An 18,731-nucleotide genomic window follows, 5' to 3' on the forward strand; every position below is an offset into this window, starting at 1 on the left:
AAAAAAAAAAAAAAAAGAAGAAGACTTCTAAGCCAGATGTGGTGGCACACACCTGTAATCCCAGCATTCAGGAGGCTGAGGCAGGAGAATCAGTTTGAGGCCGGCCTGGGATATATAGTGAGTTTAAGGACAGCCTGAACTATATAGCCACATCCTATCTTAAAAAGAGAGAGAGAGAGAGAGAGAGAGAAAAGGACAACCAGAACTGCTTCAGAAAGTGACAAAATTGATGGGATGTGTGTTCAAGGCAAAGGAGAATATTTTGAGGAGGATTAATGACTTATTATTACATTATTATATAATAGATATAATCAATACAATTAATTATATAATAAATATATTATTATATTATTATTATTAAAAGACTTATAGCCATAGGTCTTTTACTGCAATAATTTTTTTTTGAGACAGGGTCTCACTATGTAGTTGAGACTGACCTGGAACTCATTAAGTAGCCCAGGCTGGTCTTGAACTCACAGCGATCCTTCTGCCTCAGCCTCCCGAGTGCTGGGATTACAGGCATGCTCCATACTGCAATAAATTTTTAAAAATTTAAACTTTCACCATATTTTTTAATGACTCCTCATAGCTTCATCAAGTTTGCTTTCAAAAACAATCTGTTGGCCAATATCATCAGCATCTTGCACATTGTGTAGCAGTGTTTAGCTTCTGATTGTCTAATATCTGCAAAAGAGTTTTAAGTTTAGTTCACACAGATGTTGCAGAATCCAATACAAATAATATATTGTAGAATTTAATTGGGGTCTATAGTAATCTGAAAATTAGAGCTCAACCTTAATTTCAAAATCATTTTGCTATAGATCCTAGGCTTTTAATATACCAGTTACAAATGATGCCTTTCTATGTTTTATATTCTTTTTAACTCAGGAATTTAGTGACTTCTAACTCTGGAATTTAACTCTTTCAGATCATCTATTATCCCTTCCCCAGTCCTTTCTTATTGTCTTCCTTTCTCTGTCTGATTTTGTGCAGAGGATGCTGGCCCCAGTGGACTGAGTCCCCCTGGCTTCTTTCTGACCAGTGCGAGGCTCCGGCAGAAGATCAAAGGGCAGGAGAGAAGTTAGGGTTTACCTCCCCTCCTTTACTATTTTGGTTCCTTGTGTCTGGAAGAAGTGCTGTCCCTCCCCAAGTACAGCTTCTGTGTGGCAGCCTGTCCTTCCCAGTTCCAGGTGTCCTTCCTGAGTTCTAGTAATTGTCTTCCCAAGCACCCTTTTTTTTTTGGTACCAGGGATTGAACTCACAGGTCCTTGCACTTGCGGCGGAACCACTGAGCTAAATCCCGGCCCCCAACCCACTCTTGAGACTTAGGCTTCCCACTGCTGCCCATTCCTGGATGCCTTGCAATTTCTTCTTTGTCCCTTTAACTCCAGCTATGCCTTTGTATGCAGTCTCTTCATAAAGGCATCTTTCACTGTATTATCCATGGGTACATTTTTACTCCTTAAATTCTGACTGGCACAGGGCCCAGTGTTTGTAAGCGTTTTGATAGTATTGAATATACTGGGAAGATAATTAGTCATCAATGCCCATTGCTATGGCAGGGAGCTGTAGAATGTTAGGAGGCAAAGCTATTAACTGTGTTTTTAGAAAGATCCTATCTTTACATAATAGAACAACTTTCGTAGGTAAAACAGTTTACATTAGAGAGAATACTGATATGAATTCTGAATTCTGGCACTCTTTGACCTACAAAGTAATCAGGTTGTTTCTTTTTTTTTCTTCCTCCATTTTTGGAAGCTACTGGGTTGGTCTGAAACAGCTAGACAATGAGATACTATGTTTGCAAGTCAGAGTTATTGTTTAGTGATAGGATGAGCAGACTTAAAACATTTATTAGTGTCAACACACACTGAAAACAAAGACTTGAAATTCAGACCAAGTTGCTTAACCTACAGTTATATGTTTACAGTAAATTAAATTATAAAATGAAATCACTGCCAACTTTGATTAAATCAGTGGTAGAATCAGCGCAAGAACAGTTTACATACCGAAGGAGTACAGAAGATGCTGTTAGTTGCTTTGCAGTTACCTTACATTTCCATGATTCACTGTTTATCATTCTCTCCCTTGATTATAAAGAACAAAATTCTTTTCCCTTGAATTTAGTTGAATATAAGGTATATTGTTTTTGTCTTTAAAATTGTACATACCGAGATGGGGGTGTTGCTCAGCAATAAAGTGTGTGTCTAGCATCTGCAATGCCCTGGTTTTGATTTTTAGCACCACAAATAATAATAGGAATTATAAATGTACATATCACCTTGAAGCTCCCTTCTTTGTCCTTTAAAACATGTTTGCACAGGATAATTGTCCTGGATCAGAGTGACTTGTCAGACTGACTGGAACTGGATCATAGATGGATTCCAGCCTGATTTTGAGAATCCTGGTTGTGAGCTCCTTTCTTCTCTCATTTGCTTTAGTTGCTATCAGGGCAGCAATCCAAGTTCCATATCTCACACATTGTTCAGCTGCTATAGTAGTCGTGATGGCTTGACTCTTTCTATAGGCAGCATCCGATTTGTTTCCAATCACATTCCTGAAAATTGTGAGATAGCTGCAATTTAAAAAATTTATAATTGTACCCAGTATGGTTTTTTGATTTTGTTGATGTAAATTTTTGAAAACTTTACTTCTGTTATATAGTAAAGTGTTCCTTTTCCTACCAGTTAGGTTGCAGTTGTGTAAGATGTATTTCTTTGTTTGAGTCTGGGAGTTGAGGGAAAGGACCTGCCACCCAAAGAGCCTTCAATTCCTATTATAAGTTTGACACATAGGCAGCTACTGCTATGATTCATCATACAAACTGGCATTAATTGTCCTCATTTTCTAACAAATACCACTCAACCACTTAGCTGAAGTTGCCATATTCCTGTGCCATGTTGCCTTTCCCGTTATCTCTAGGAGATAACCATAAAATGCTAAGGTGTTTAGAACTCTAAGGTGAACGATACTGTCTCCATATATTTTGGATTATATACTTTACATCATGAGTGTATTAGGGAAATAAAATTGGGTGAGATAGAGATCACAACATTTTGTCTAATTTAGCCTCTTATGACTACTAGTCAGATGATTTAGTCTGGTTTCTAGAGGATTTATATGCTTCATTACCTCCAGTTTAGAATCTTTACATAGAAATAGGAAACTTCTCTTGAAAGCTGTGTACTTCTGCATGTGCAGTACTTTCCAGTACACATTTTATTGTATTTTGATGAGTACAGAAAAGGTCTTTTGTTTTTGAAAACTAAAATAGTTCCTGTTGTGGATGGTCATATTCATACTCCTTAGCCTCCGGAAATTTTACCCTGCACTGATCAAATGGGAAGGTACAGATTTATTTGGCTATTTTAAAGCAAGGAAATAGTTGCTTGCCATTATAACCAGAGGATCATCAGAAACAAATCAGTTTATAAATAATATGTGTAAGAACTTTTGAGAGATATGGAGACTTACAGTTGCCTCTCAAACAATTTATTCTAACTGATGAGACAAAATAGATATATGTTAAAATATGAAGACTAATAAGAGACATATCAACGTGGTGAGTTATGGTGTTATCTATTAGTATGTATTAACCACTTAACAATTTACCCCGAGCGTCATTCAGACAGTGCGTTTGTTTGCATACTGACTACTACGATCATTGCTCAGGGAGGTGTCATTTCAACCAGTCAATTCTTGTATGGAATAAATTTGATAAAATTATTTTTTTATAATTCTTGTTATCTTATAAAAATTAATGAGGGCCAGAAATTTAGCTTAGTGGTTCTGCAGCCTGCCTTACAAGTGCAGGGACCCGAGTTCTATCCCCTGTACCAAAAAAAAAAAAAAAATTCATTTGCTGGGCGTGGTGGCACATGCCTGTAATTCCAGCACTCGGGAGGCTAAGGCAGGAGGATCGCTGTGAGTTCAAGACCAGCCTGAGCTACATAGTGAGTTCCAGGTCAATCTCAACTACATAGTGAGACCCTGTCTCAAAAAACCAAAAAAAAAAAAAAAATTTAATGAAAACACATAATTTCTGGTCATCCTGTATTTAAATAATTGGACTAGTCAGTAGTTAAGGCTTTAGATCCTACACCAAACTGGCTGGTAAGGATTGTAATCTGACAGGGTAGACTTCTATCTGGCTGAGAAATATTGGGCAATGTTAGGCATAATAATGTTGGTGGTTATTGTTTTATATCATAGGACAACTGTTACATACCAGGTACTTTATATACATTAATCCTTTTCTTGCACATGATAGTCCCACTGTTTTTTGTTTTTTTTTTTTCCAGTACTGGGAATCAGACTCAGGGCCTCGGGCTTGCCAAGGCAGACACTGTACCCCTGAGCTTTATTCCCGGCCCCCCCACCTTTTTTTTTTTGTACTGGGATCGAACTTGGGACTTTGTGTTTGTGAGACAGGGAGCATATTCCCCACTTTTTTTTTTTTTTTTTTTTGGTACCAGGGATGGAATTCAGGCCCTTGCACTTGTGAGGCAGGCTCTGGAACCACTGAGCTAAATCCCCAGCCCCTCCCCACTGTTTTTCAGGGTGCTTCTCCCATTCCATCTGCTGTTTCAGACCTTCATCTCTCACTTCCTGTTAACACTCAACAGATGACTTCATTTCCAATTTTACAAAGAAAATAGAAGCCTTCAGCTTTCCACCACCAAAACTCCTAACATGACCACCTCTATCTCCATTGAACAGAAGAACAGTTTTTGGTGAAGCAGTCTAACCTGAACTGGAGGTGGACCTATTCTGCACCCATTCTTTTCACTTTAGTCCTGTTGATCTAAAAGTGACATCCCCCTCCTGTCCTAGACCAGTTTTCCTTCTGGAAACTTCATGCTGAGTTTTCCTTCTCAGCATGGCATCTCTTTTTTTTTTTTTATTGTTTTATTTTAGGAGCTTTAATCCTTCTTTTTTTTGAGACAGAGTCTCACTATGTAGCCCAGGCTGGCCTTGAATTTCACAGCAATCTTCCTGCCTCAGCCTCCCTAGTGTTGGGATCACAGGTGTGCACCACCACACCTGGCTACATAGCACACTTCAGAGAGGATTATAGCCAGGGATTTAATTTAGTGGTACTGCGACTGAGTTTGATTCCCAGTACCACAAAAAATAAGTAAGTAAAGAAAGAAAGAAAGAAAGAAAAGAAAAGAAAGGATTAGAAGAGAGGACCTTCTCTTAAGGCAGTGGTCCTTAGACCTGGTTGTACATTACAGGTATCTAAGGAGTTTCTAACAAATCTAAGGAGTTTCTAACAAATACTGGCACTTAGGCCTCACCCCTAAATTATCTGATTTACTTCAGCTGAGGCAGAGCATGGGCACTCTCCAGGGGATTCTAATATGCAGCCAGTATTACGAACTATTATCCCAAGGAGAAAATTGGACTGTACACAAAGATGTATTTATATAAAAGGATGTTTATTGTAACATTTTTAATAATATCAAACAATTGGAAATAACCCGTATCCAGACATGAATTTATTAACACAGAAAGGTATCTATGATGTATTTTAGAATAATGCTAGTAGGAGTATGCTACTAGGTATAATAGTATCCTATCCATGAAACTTTATAAATAAATATGGAAAATGCATAGATACATGGAAAAATGCTTATTAAAATAATAAAGTGGTCCTTTCATGGGATTTCAAGTTTGTATATTTTGAAAATCATATTAATTTGGGGAAGTAAAAAGGATTTAGAAATACCTAAATGTTGAATCAGTGGGAGGCAGCACTAGAATATCATAATTAGCCATTAATTTAATCCATTTTATTGAAGAAAAATTGAGAGTGGTTAATATAAAAGCATAGAAAAATGAGGCTGACATCCCTAACCCCAATGCCCTTTCAGAGTCAGTAATAGAATGTTGGATATGATGGTGTCTGTGTCCAAAAGAGCAGGTGGGGGACATGTAAAAGGTAAGAATCCCCTTTTTAGAATTGTCATCCAAATTGGGAGGTCACTCTTCAAAAATCAAGAGAGTAACCAGAGTCTCTGATGGTGGAATTGCTGACACAAGATCACAAGAAAAGACATTAACATTTATAGTGTAATAGCCACTTACCAGGCATTGGTTTCCCAGTGAAGAAACTAAGACTCAGACAATTTAGGTAACATCATTTGTGCACAACTTGTCATTTATGTTAAAAAACAATATTAATTTCAAATCCCTTGTGTGATAATACCTGGACCAAGAATTTGAGAATTTATGATCTTAGCAATCTGGATTTCTTTTACTCCACAATCATGAAAACCACCTTAGAAACCCAAAAAAGGCTGGTGTTCTATCTTTTGACTTGTATAAGGTGCAGTTTCAAATAAAATTGGGGCAACTTTGTGCAATACAAAATGACCTATTAAATCTGGTGCTAACATGACATGATAACCTTGAATAGCCTAGCTTTCAAAGGATTTTCTGGCAGACTTCTCTGGATGAGTCCTTGAGAAATCCTGTTACTTACTACCTGGGGAGAGTAAGGAAGGGCCTGGAGACTTCTTTATATGAGGAAATTCCAAGTTTGTTTAGAACATGTCCAAAGGCTTGGTAGTCTCGAGTCCAAAGATAAATTCAGTTTCCTCTTGGGTATTGCTTGGGTTTCTCTGAAGAATTATGTCTGTATGAGAGGATGTTTAATAGGAAGCTCCTTCCTTTATGACATCATCAGACAGAGAAGTAGCTAAGGGCATTCTTTGACACACTCTTAGAACAACAGCCAGTTTGATGGGAGCCCAAGAACAGCAGCTTTTAAAAATGAGGGTAAAAATAAGGCTTCAGTAGAATCCAGAAGACAAGCCAGCCGATAAAATATGGCATCTACACAGAAGGGCACAGTCTTTCAGATACTCAGGACAAATAAATCTGGGTCCAAGGTAGCACATAGAGGGCCTGAGTTAACTAGCTCCACCTCCCAGCGGGGACACAGGTACATTGTTGCCACGGGCCAGCGAAGTGCCGCTGTCTCTGGGAGTCCTCCCCCACAAAGAATCGAAGCTGCATTTCCTACTACCCATTCAGCATCACACTCTCCTCACGCTGTGTCCCCACAGTCAGGGCCCAGCCTCTATACAGCATCCACCCCTCGGGGAACTGAGACCCGACCACGCATTCCCATTCCTCAGCAAAAGAGCCAGCAAGTTCATACAGCACCTCCCCATCCTGTAAACATACATCGTAATGTCAAAGAGGAAGCAACTCGAAGAGCGGGTGAGATCAAGCCAGGGCGTGAGGTTGGCTGTTACACTTCCTTGACCCCAGAAGCTAAATCCTCCCGCCGCTTGAGTTTCATAGATGAGAAGGATACTTTAGAATCACAAAACGTACAAGAAGAGGACCCACCTTCCAAGGTCCAGAACCCCCAAGGGGTCAGAGTTCCTCGTAGGATTTCATCTTACCCAAAGGATGAAGCAGTACAAACAGAGCCCACTGGAAAGATTTTGACTGGTGAGGTCAGATCTCCAAGGAGTCCCACTATCCCAGAGCATGGCAGCAGCCGGGTCTCTACAGACCATCAGGCAGTTCATAGAAAGAGTCCTGGCCAAGAGTCACAAATGGATCCTCGTACCTCAATTCTTTCAGAACCTAAGGCCTTACATAGGAATATGAAATTGGCATCATCCCTCAAACTCTCTGTTCTTAGAGATTTAGATGGTGGACATCGAGTTCCTCCTGAACATTCAAAACATGAATCTCTCTACAAACATTGTGTCTCCACCGAGACCAGGCCCTCCTTGAAGGTCTTAATATCACCAGATGTGGAGTCCAGCATGAGATCCTCAATCCGAGACAATGAAGTCACCCGCAGGGTCACCATGTCCTCCTTACCAGGACAGCCAGTGCAGTCAACTTTTCGTGCTACAGCTCGAGCAGTGTCCGACAGCCCTCGAAAATCTCTCATGAATGTCACTCCAGAGTCCATCCATAAACAGCAAATCCAAAGACCCTCAGAAACTAACTACATGTGCTCAGGACCTGCAGTCAGGTATCCAGAACCCTCCCGAAAGCCCTCCATTCATGCAGAACTGGAACTGACTCCTCAGCCCTTACCCCCTCGGTCCTTACCTAAGTATGGTCCTGACTCCTCGTGGTGGGCCTTACTGAATCCTCAAGTTGAAATGCCCCAAAGCTGGCCAACAACACCCGATTTTGAGCCTAAGTCCCCTATCCCCCTAGACACTTCAGAGTCTCTTTATGAAATGGACTCAATTCCTTTCTGTGAGGACCTGATATTCCAGAGAGAGAAGGCAAGCCCACCACTACCACTGTCACCAAGGGAGTCTTTAAGCCAGTTACCATTGAGAGAAGTGCCACAGGACTCCAAGCACATCAACAAACAGCTCAATCAAAGGTTTAATGCTTTCTTCTTGGGTATGTGAAGGAGACTGCCCAGGTGCAACCCTGATTTAATGAGATGGGACATTGGGGTGGGCAGGAAAAGCCCCCTCTTCTTGGCCTCAGGGCTACTTTGCTGCCAATGCCAAAGCCACTCCTATCCATGAGCCCAGTGTTCCATGCCTTTCCCGCCAGCGTCTCTGAGCTCCAGGCTAATGACATCAATGGTGTTGCTTGTGACAGGCGTCAGGCATCAACTCTTCCAGGCAATGCTACTTTTCACTGGAATGTAGTAGTGGTTTGCAGGGTCTGAAGCTGATTTCTGAGAGTGGAGATGAAGAACTGAGCAGGGGTGAGGGCTAGGAAGGGCTGTTATAAAGGATAAGGGTCTCGGGGAAATACTCTGGCATCAAAGTGGAATAGGTGAGGTCTAGATGAGCTGGGACTTGGGCTTCCCGGAGGGGAAAAGTATTAAGAGTGGCACAGAGGTAGGGTGGAAAAAGGGAGAGAGTGGGAATGTGATACTTGGTCACAGGTGGCAGGAGCTTCCTGGAGATCAAGGATTGAGTGCACCTTTGGGTGGAGACATAAGCTGAAAGGGGAGATACAAGCAGTGAGGGGAGAGCTGTCACCTGACAGAAAAAAGCAACAGTCTCTCTGTTACTTTTAGATGTCTCTGAGGAAATGCAAAATCGAATCATCTGGTGGCTAAAAGGTCTGTACTTTTTCCTCTTGTGGGTCTTTTGTGGGCCCTGGGAAGTAGCAAGATAGGTGATAGGATGGCATCCATGTTTCTATTATAGACGTGGAGTTTGAGTATGTGCTCTGAAAGAGCAGAGGAAATTTTCCTCTTGCCTCAGATTCTATCATTAGAGCCATCCATTTGGGAACTTGAATGTTTTTGTTTTGTTTTCAGGAGTCTACTTTAAATGAGAAATCACTTCCAGAATGAAGACAATTTAAATCCTCATTGCTATTTTAGCTTAGCTGGTGTTACTTGGCATATGCTGAAGCAAAGCAAAACAAACAAACCAACCAAGCAAACTACCTGTTTCATAGTCTTGTCAGGGCTAGTCCACACTAATTCAGGTTGGGGCTCTCTTTTCATGTGTCTCTTTGGCTCCTCAGAGCTCTCCTAAAACCCCCACCCTGTTCCTTGAATGTATTTAATAGGTGGTGCTCAGACAGATCTCCAGGGATGTCTGGGCTGTCCCCTTGAGACCACCAGTGGTTCTTGCAACTCTAGAATCCTTAAGAGAAGTGTCCTCAGCCTTGCATGACCCTCTGTTTCCTTTGTACTCGTGGACTGTCTGGTGGCAGGGGAGGGCGGGGACTCTTGGCAGCAGGGAGTATTTGGTTTGAGCATTGTGGTTCGAGTTAAACTCTGGTGCTGTGACTGACTATCAGAGGTCTGAGCTCTGGATGGAGGAGTTCCTGGGTAGGGGAGAGCCCTCGGAATGCATGAGCTCTGAACCATGGGTAACAAAAAGCAGAAAAGGGAAAGCCAAGCTCCCTAAAGTAGGTGTGTAGTGAAGTATAGATTCAGAAATTGTCTTACTGGGTTTGAATTCTGAGTCCACTATTTCCTGACCATGACCTTGGGTACATTATTTTACCTCTCCAAGCCCTAGTTCCTTTTATTACATGCTGTCATGGCTTCCTCAAAGGTTATTGTGAAGATTAACCAAGCTATTACATGGAAAGCATGGTACTTGGCAATAGGGAGCACTCAGTAAATGATAGCTGTTGTTACTAGGAAGGGATTTGGCCAGGTTGTGCTGAATTCCACTGGGCATCTTTAGTAAAATTCTCTTTTTCTCTTCCTGTTGGCACTTTCTGAATTCCATTTGCTGCCCCCCTGGGAATGGCTGGCTTCTACTCTTATTACAACAGATGAAGAGGTAAGAATGCTCCTGGGAAGTTACTTCCAGTCTTCCTCTGTGTTCCTGCCCCCTAGCCAAGTCCAGCTCCTGTCCTGTAATGGAAGAGGGTGTGGAGGGAGACACTTTTGCTCCCTGTGGTTGGGGAGGTTACTTGTGCTCCACTTGCTAAATTGTGAACTTCTTGTGCTGCATCTCCCCCTGAGAGAGATTTGCACAAAAGTGCTACGTGAGTTATCTGCAGCTCTGGAGAGAAAGAATAGAGATGATGTGGAAGATGATGAATATTGCCAAATGCTCTATAAGAGTTCTGGGCAGCCCATGGGTTGGATTGGTCCCCACCTGGCTCTCCTCTCTCCTGCATGGGACACTTCACAAAGGGGTTGCTTTTCTGAGTCACACACTATTTGGGTTCTCAGTTTGGAAAGGCATGGGTGGGCTCTGCTCTTGGCAGCTCTGGGTCCTAAATTTGTCAGTGTCCTGATTTCACAGTACATTTTTAGTTCCCATAAATACTTTGGCTCTTGGCATATGTTTGATAAGATGGTCAAAGCTTTTCCTGCTTCCATTCTTTATCTTACCATGTTCCTGCCTTACCCAAAGCTTAGCAGTGGCCTCTAATGGGTCTCATCAGTAGGCTGACTGGCCTAAGATGAACAGCAGTTGACTACAGATAGAAACCAAATGGGGGGTGGGGAGCGCAACCTGAGCTTGCATAATAGGACAGCTGAAGGGGAGGTGTCGGGGAGTGTGGCTACTAAACCCTCTAAGAGTTCTTATCCAGCCCAAGGCCCTGAGCACAGCTATAGATGGGAGCAGCCACTTTTATAGATTGTCACCCATGCAAAATAATAAATCCACTTCTCCCCTTTCCTTCTTTCTGCTTTCCTTCTGTCTCTCTCCCTTTCTCCTTTCCATATGTAATTTTTATTCAGATACCTAACACTCTGCCAGCAGCTGTTGGGGAATTTCACAACACACCTTCTTAGGTTTTGAGAAACTGACCACCTGGATCAGGAGGTAAAGCATACACAGGAAACATTTAAACAACAATATGCAGTAGCCTGTGTTCAAATGTCAAACAGCAGTGGGACATGGTGGCACATTCCTGTAATCCCATCACTTGGGAGACTGAGGCCACTGTGAATTTGAGGCCAGCCTGGGGTACATAGTGAGTTCAAGGCCAGCCTGAAGTGCACACACACACATACACACGGACTAAGTACACTTGGAGGGTCTTTGGAAAGAGGGAGTCAGCAAGAGTTAGGTAGCGGGTCTAGACAAGGGGGAGATATCTTACCATCTGGCCACTTGCTCACCCCTTGATACAAGTCTACCCCTTTTGGAAGGGATGCTATTTCTCCTCATTCAAGATTTGATGTTTTTGACTGAGCAAGCTCCACCCTCTTCTTCCCTACTCTCACCCCTTTTTTCTTTGCATCTTGTTTTAGTTTAGGAAGTCAAAAGCCTTGGCAGCAAGACAGCTCCTTCCCAAAATAGCTCTTATCCTGTCTGGATAATTACAGCTCTCTAGCCCTGTTCAGAAGCAGAGCTGTTCCCCAGAAGCTGGGAAGAAAAGGCTTCCAGGCAGCTGGGCTGCTAGTCTTCTTTGGCTCTCTGGAGATAGGGTGGCTTGAAAGTAGATCAGGTAGTCTCCTGCAAAATATGAACAAGTTAGGCTTTCCCCAGCCTGTCCCCCAGGCTAGATACTGGTGCTGGTGTCTAAGGTCTCTTGTTCCTTTGACCTGGGAATGGTTGACTGTTTCATGTTTCATTCCCAGCAGTAATTCTCTGGTGGTGTAGCCCCAGCACTTGGCTTATGGAGCAAGCTTCACAAGTGCCTCCGGGTCCACAGCTTGGGGTGGTGCCAGATTCAGCTCATGTCTCTCTCTCTCTCTCTCTTTTTTGGTACCAGAGATCAAACTCGGGACCTTGTGCTTGCGAGGCAGGCAGTGGCACCAGTGAGCTAAATCCCCAACCCTCATGTCTCTCTTTGTGTCTTCTGAATGACCCCTCAAGGGCCAAGGAGTGGGAGAGATAGATGTTTCTCAACCCCGGATTGAGACACTTAAGGGCCAGAGTCTCTCCAGAGGAGGGAATGGTAGACTGAGCAAAGCACTCCTGATGATGTGGTTTTTGGCTTTGTTTGTTTTGGTGCTTTGTTGGGTCATCGGGGGCTGCCTTCTCACACAGCTCTGGGGAGTTCCTGAAAATAAGCAGTTCTTGACAAGAGGGGGTACTCCAGGCCCAATATTCTGTGCCTTCAAGGTACTTGATGATTCACCGTGGATGTGACTTCTCGAGCTGTCAGATGACCAACTGGTTTCCTCCTTGCTGTAACTATCAATTATGCAAGAAACCAACTCTGGAAAACAGGCCAGGAACCAGAAGAGGCTGTCTCAATGATACCTGAGGCAGACCTCTGTGTCATTAGTGCGCCATGTCATTGGACATGGGACAGGACAGGACAGTCCGCTTCTTTTTGGTTCCTAAGAAAATTCAAAGCCTCTGAGGAACCTGAGGAGTCTCTGCATTACTGGATGATAACAAGCTCCTGCGCTGTTGCCTATCGGAAAGGAATCCTGGAAACCGTCTTTCCTGCTTCTCCTGTTCCTCTTTCTTTGCATAGAAGCTCAAAATTGAGAGGAAAGGGAATTGTCTTTTTGTTTGTTTATATTTTTTTTTGGTTTAGGGGTTGTTTTTTTTTTTGAGACAGGGTCTCACTATGTATTTGAGACTGACCTGGAACTCACTGTGTAGTCCAGGCTGGTCTTGAACTCACAGCAGTCCTTCTGCCTCAGCCTCCCAATTGCTGGGATTACAGGTGTGTGCCACCACGCCTGGCATTTGTTTATATTTTTTAAAAACTATGAACTGCTTCACGAATTTGCATGTCATCCTTGCACAGAGGGCAAGCTGATGTTCTCTGTGTGGTTCCAATTTTAGTGTATGCAATGCTGAAGCAAGCACGCTTTGTATTTTTTGAGACAGGGTCTCTCTGTGTAGTTCAGGCTGGGCTTGTACTCATAATCCTCATGCCTTAGCCTTCTGAGTACTAGGATTACAGGTGTATGCTACCATGCTATGAAAAAGAAAGGGAATTATTGAAATGGAGCAGAGCAGCTGAAAATGGGACAGGGCACCTCAGGGGGTTTTTCATAGCAGCTTGACCCCCACTACATAGCTTCTTAGGAAGCAGCCATCCTATCCTGTCAAGTGGCCCTTTGTTCATCTAAAGTTACTATGGGCAGCCAGTTTGAGAGCAGGACGGAAGACTGATGACTTCTAGCCGTGACTCGCTAATTTGGGGGACAAGCAAGGTTGACTAATTCATAAAGGTTTGGCACTGAAATTCTGTGTTACAAGAACCTCCTTTCAGCCCTGTGCAAACCGAGACAGTCACCCAGAGCAAGGGTGGTATGCTGTGCCCCAGTGAGAACCCCTGGAAGCACAAGGTGGAAGTGAGTTCCTGGTTTCACTGTGAGACCTGGGGAGGTTATTCCTTTGGCTTGTGAAAGGGAGACAGGAAAATGTGTTGCTGTCCTCTTTGTCTTGATGGCAAGACTTAGGCCAGACTCCCTTGGTGTTTTTTGTTGTTGTTTTGCCCAGAATGATCTCACACAGTGAAGAACTTGCCACATTCATTTTGGACTTCCTGATGTATTTTCAGCTATTACACTTGGTTCTCTGGCTGGAATCTTTCTCTAACATATCTTTCTGTCAGAGTACTCTGGTGGGTGTTTGAAATGGTGGGTCTTTCAAGAGGAAGAATAGTAGATCTAGGTAAATTAGGCAGGGTGCATACTTGGGCCAAGAAGACAATCTGTAACCCAGAAGCCACCCCTGACAGCTGCTCAGCCAGAAGAAGGCTGCCCTGTGTGGCAGAAATGGCCTTATCTCTTCACCCTGCTTTGCTCAGCTGCCTTTGGCTCAGCTGCTATGAGAGCAGCAGCAAGAGACAGCTGCATCTTAGGGACTGAATGAAAGGCTGGAGGAGGGGAACAGAATGGGAGGCAGTTCCTGAGAGCAGGGCAGGCTCTGAGACTGAATAAAAGGACTGGTCCAGCAAAAGTCTCTTCTTTGGTGCATCCACCTCTATCTCCAAGGAGGTCTCCCTAATGGCTGCTTTCAGGAATTTGGAGAGACTAAGACTTGGTTTCTAGAGAGGGAGTGGTGACTAGTTGGAAAAGCTGACCCCATAGGTGGCAGCAGGATGGTCAGTCTAGTGTCACTACAGTCTACGACATTGCCCTGTTCTCTCTTCTGCCACTCATTAGACATGCATGCAAACTCCTGCTCCTCAGAAGGAAAGCATTTGAAATATCAGTGTTGATAGTGGTTAGTTTGGTGTTGATAATTTTCTCATTAGCAGAGATAATAGCTACCATTAATTTTAGTGATTATACCATTCTTAAGTGTGTTAGTGAATCTTTGTAGTAACCTATGAGGTGGACTTTTTGCTCCCTATTCCACAGATGAAGAAACTGAGTGCATACCTTGTTCATCAAAGCTGGGAGCAATTTAAGAAGCTTCTTGTCCTAGGGATTCAACCATGTGGTATAGATGTTCTTTTTTTGTAGCCAAGTCTTCCTGGAAAAGGACCTCAATATTTTTCAGCAATATCAAGAATTGTGAAGGGAAGGGTTTTAGAGGGAGTAGCTTCAGTGTCTTTCCATGTAAATTGTGAGGCAGGGAGGTGGAAATGAGCTTAAGGCAGCTAGGATTAAGGGTGAGTGATGGGTCAGTGAAGCCCAGACCCTCAAGGCTAAAATTGGAGTAGAAAAGTAATCAATGTGTCCTTTTAATCACTCCATATTGATCAGCCAGCTCCTGGGGGCATGGGCCTAGTCACACAAGCAGAAATCACATCATATATTCACATGTTCCCTGAATTGAAGAGTAGAGGTTAAAATAGAAGACACTGTCCTGCTCTTGAGGGGCTTGTGATTAATTTGGGAGAGAAAAGTATATAGCTGGGTCACTTGAAAGTGTGTGGAAATCCAAGGACGAAGCAAAGTCCAGTGAAATGAGTCAGCAAGGCTTCCAGCATGGGAAGTACTTGGAGGGTAAAAGCCAGGGAGAGATGGATTTTGGTTTAAGAGTGATAAAGACCTTTGTAACTCAGCTGCCCAGAGGTTGGAGGGCAGTGAAATTTTATCATGGGAGGTATTCAAACAGAGGCTAGGAAGACAAAGGAGTTCTTGAAGAGTGTCAGACATTTGAGAGGTAGTTAGTCACATGAGGTATGCAAATCCCTTCCAACCCTGAGATTCTGCGGCCCTGTCCTCCCTTTGAGGAGGTATTGGAAGTTGCCACTTTCTAGCACTCTGCTGGCTCCAGAACTGCCCTCTCTGCAGATTCATCAGGTGCGAGGAAACAATGTTTCCCAACCTTGCCACCCACATCTTATGTCTGCCCCAGAAGGTAGGACAGTAGGCAACAGTTGAGGAAGGAGTAGGCTTAAAGGTACTTTGGTTTCTTGCCAATGTACAAACCTTGTTGGACAAACTGGCTGAGGTTTCCTTGAAAGATACAACCCAGTGATGGCCCATTGTTCCCACCAGGGCCCTCTGACTATAATGTCAGTGAGTTATCCACTTCTGGGGGAAGGGAGGTACAATTAGTCCTTGCATCACTGAAGAGAAATAGCTACTGGGAGGCAGAAGTAGCCTTTGTTAGTCTTGCAAATCTGAATTCCTGATTTCTTTGTAATAATTGTTCTTTATTCTTGGCTTTCAACTTGGGCCCTGGTTTGGCCCAAATTCAATCTTCTTGCTTATGCCCTGTGCCATACAAACTTCATCAGTGGGTGGGCAGTAAAGACCCAGGAGTTTTTCCCTACAGACCACGTTGGTCTGACCTTAAAAGAGGAGTGAGGACAGCAGGCTTAAGCTGTGGTGGCTGGATTGAATTTCTCAGAGGAGTGAGTGTCCAAGCTAAGTGTCTAGTCCCTGGGCACTTGGTTCCCCACCCTTGGCAGTTCCTGGGAAATTGTACTCTAGTCAGTCAGGGACATCAGTGTCTGGGATGTTGAATTTCCAGGGAGATCCAGAGCTCCAAGAGCTGAATGGTGCTGAGGTACAGTTGGCCAGGCCACCTGCTTGCTGGAGGTGGGAAAGAACATTCAGTCATCAATGACTTATACAAGGCATGCTGTATCTTGCTCTGCTTCTGACCAGGCATGGGACCCTATCTCCATAAATACAGAATGAGAGAGCTGGAAGAGAGGCCAGCCCCAGCCTGACCCATTCTTAGCTGGACCATTCTTCCCCTGACAAAGCAGGTGAGAGAGCAGGGGTCAGATGCCCCAACATCTTTAGAAGCATTAGGAGCTCAGAAGGGTCAGAGCACATCTCTGGGAAGATAGGTGCTTGGGGGTGGGGAGTTGGTGAGGGATTTCCTGAACTAAGTAGGGTCTGAACTCATCAGGCTTCTGTGGAAGTTTCCAGAACCAAATCTATCTCTAGGCCTCTCTTCTCTCAAGGCAAGTTGGCACCAATCTGCTCAGAGCACACAGAGCCTCTGGAGCCTGAGAAGCAGGTGCTAGGAAGAGCCAGGATTCTGGCCACAGCTGAGGAGAAGTTAGCTGAGCTGCTTGCCTCCCTCTCCCCACCAAGGCTGGGGGTTGAACCCAGGGCCTTCCATATTGTAGGCAGTAAGTTGCCTTTTTCGATGTTTCTCTGTCCATACTTGGAAATGGGGGGTTGGAATATTATGATAGAGGAAAACAAGGGTTTGCAGTGGGGCCTATCTTCTTTGACATGGTTCCTCCTGTACCAGGCCATAAGACTGCCTCCTGAAAGCACCCAAGAGGCATTCTTAGGAGTATATGCATGAGTACTAGTGGCCTGGGAACCAGTGGGGCTTTGTGTAACCCAAATCTGACATTAGGGTCTGGTGCTTCTGCAGATTTTCTTTAGCTTTATGGTTTCTCTCTTAATGTTTTTTTTCTTGAGTACTGCTTCCTTTCTCCTGGTCTACCCCAGGCTGTTCTTGGGAATCTCTATGCTTCCAGGACTTTCCTATTCTTGGAGCCAAGCTTCAGGCCCACATCCTATGCCTGCAGGGCCTTCTCCTGGATGACTTCAGGGCCCAATTTTTCTCTAGCACCTCCAGCTGCTGCCTTGATCTCTTTGTCTTCCTCCAAAGCCTATACCATACCCTCCTACCTCACGGTATTTACTTTTTTTAGAATCCCAGAAACTTTAAGAAACTTTAGAAATAATCTAATTTAACTCCCCTCATTTTCAGGAAAAACTGAGAGCCTGAGAGATGAAGTGAGTTGTGCAAGGTCACTACAAAGTTTTCTCCTCAACCTGCTTGTTCATGAGTTTTTGCCCTTGATATCTTTGGTACTGGGGATCAAACTTGGGACCTTGCGCTTGCGAGACAGGTGACAGAACCACTGAGCTGAATCTCCGGCCCCAGCCTCTGATATCTTTAATCAACAATATCTCTCTGGCCCCAGTCCAACACTGTCAGATATCCAGTCATATGTCTGTTAGCAGCCTAGTGTTTTTCTAAGCCTGATCTCATCTGATCTCAAGGCCCTCCTTCCCCCCTTGGATGAGTTCTGATGGATCTCCATTTTGATCACTAGTTTACAGATGAGATCAAAACAGGGTAGGCAGACATCTGGCACTTCTACCCTTGCAGCCATGCTGTGGGGCTCATTTTTGTCCAGAGAATAGTCACTTTGCCCTTGGGGGAAAGCTTCTGGGAGCTAGAGATAGACATGGTTCTGGAAACTTCCACAGAAGCCTGATGAGTTCAGACCCTACTTAGTTCAGGAAATCCCTCACCAACTCCCCACCCCCAAGCACCTATCTTCCCAGAGATGTGCTCTGACCCTTCTGAGCTCCTAATGCTTCTAAAGATGTTGGGGCATCTGTCCCCTGCTCTCTCACCTGCTTTGTCAGGGGAAGAATGGTCCAGCTAAGAATGGGTCGGGCTGGGGCTGGCCTCTCCAGAGTCCCCACTTCCTCAGACCCAGGCAAGGCTTCCCAGCCCCATTAAAGCCACTCAGCCTCTCCTACTCTAACAGCAGATGATCCCTGTATAATTTATGCAGCAAATCCTCTTTAATCTTTAATCTGGAGTCCTGAAAAAAGGGAACCTGCTGCAAACCTGTCTTTTTCACAAGTTGAGCAGAGGTGGAGAATGAAAGCATGGTGAGGGTGTGGACAATCAACCTGGACATCAGTCAGCTTCACTTTCCTAAAACCTTGCTGAATCTCTGGGGTGACTTAGGAGTTTCTGCCTGTCTACTCATCCTCCCTTTTCAAAGGCATCTTCTGGGAATCAAGTCCCCTCAGTGAAAGAGAGCTGAGTAAGGAAAAGCCAAGTGTCCAGAGCCACCCGAGGACTGGATGCGGAGGCCTGTGCATCTCTTCAGGGGGTGGTGGGCGCCCCTCCCCTACCAACTACAACTACACCCTCCGCCCAAGGTACAGGCCCCGCCCAAGGGACAGCTCGACCCGCCCCGGCGGGTGCCGG

The 18,731-nt window shown here is 44.1% G+C and overlaps 1 protein-coding gene, 1 long non-coding RNA gene and 1 other non-coding gene across 10 annotated transcripts in view; 1 reads left to right on the top strand and 2 right to left on the bottom strand.

Annotated features, from left to right (window-relative positions):
• Positions 1 to 567: 567 nt before the first annotated feature.
• On the bottom strand, positions 568 to 6,721 carry LOC104859577. Its single transcript, XR_779441.2, has 3 exons — positions 6,491 to 6,721; positions 2,282 to 2,557; positions 568 to 684 (listed from the first exon to the last, which is right to left on the bottom strand). It is a non-coding gene; the product is annotated as an uncharacterized LOC104859577 (long non-coding RNA).
• Septin4 (septin 4) overlaps positions 5,887 to 18,731 on the top strand; it is a 25,518-nt gene continuing 12,673 nt past the window's right edge. Inside the window, exons 1-4 of one of the 8 annotated variants that reach the window (XM_010620261.3) lie at positions 7,874 to 8,005; positions 8,197 to 8,391; positions 9,026 to 9,070; positions 10,249 to 10,256. In XM_010620261.3, the coding sequence (XP_010618563.1) occupies positions 7,924 to 8,005; positions 8,197 to 8,391; positions 9,026 to 9,070; positions 10,249 to 10,256 (330 nt within the window). In that variant the 5' untranslated portion in view covers positions 7,874 to 7,923. Of the gene's footprint in view, positions 5,945 to 6,791; positions 8,392 to 8,612; positions 8,708 to 9,025; positions 9,071 to 10,248; positions 10,257 to 18,589; positions 18,683 to 18,731 lie in introns of those variants that run through there. The other 7 variants (XM_010620265.2, XM_010620258.3, XM_010620259.3 and 4 more) reach the window with 7 other exon arrangements.
• LOC117285950 lies at positions 13,099 to 13,203 on the bottom strand. The gene has a single exon (XR_004517069.1). It is a non-coding gene; the product is annotated as a U6 spliceosomal RNA (small nuclear RNA).

This window comes from Fukomys damarensis, unplaced genomic scaffold (genome assembly GCF_012274545.1).
Source record: "Fukomys damarensis isolate Sample0158 unplaced genomic scaffold, DMR_v1.0_HiC HiC_scaffold_13, whole genome shotgun sequence".
NCBI classification, from domain to species: Eukaryota; Metazoa; Chordata; class Mammalia; order Rodentia; family Bathyergidae; genus Fukomys; species Fukomys damarensis.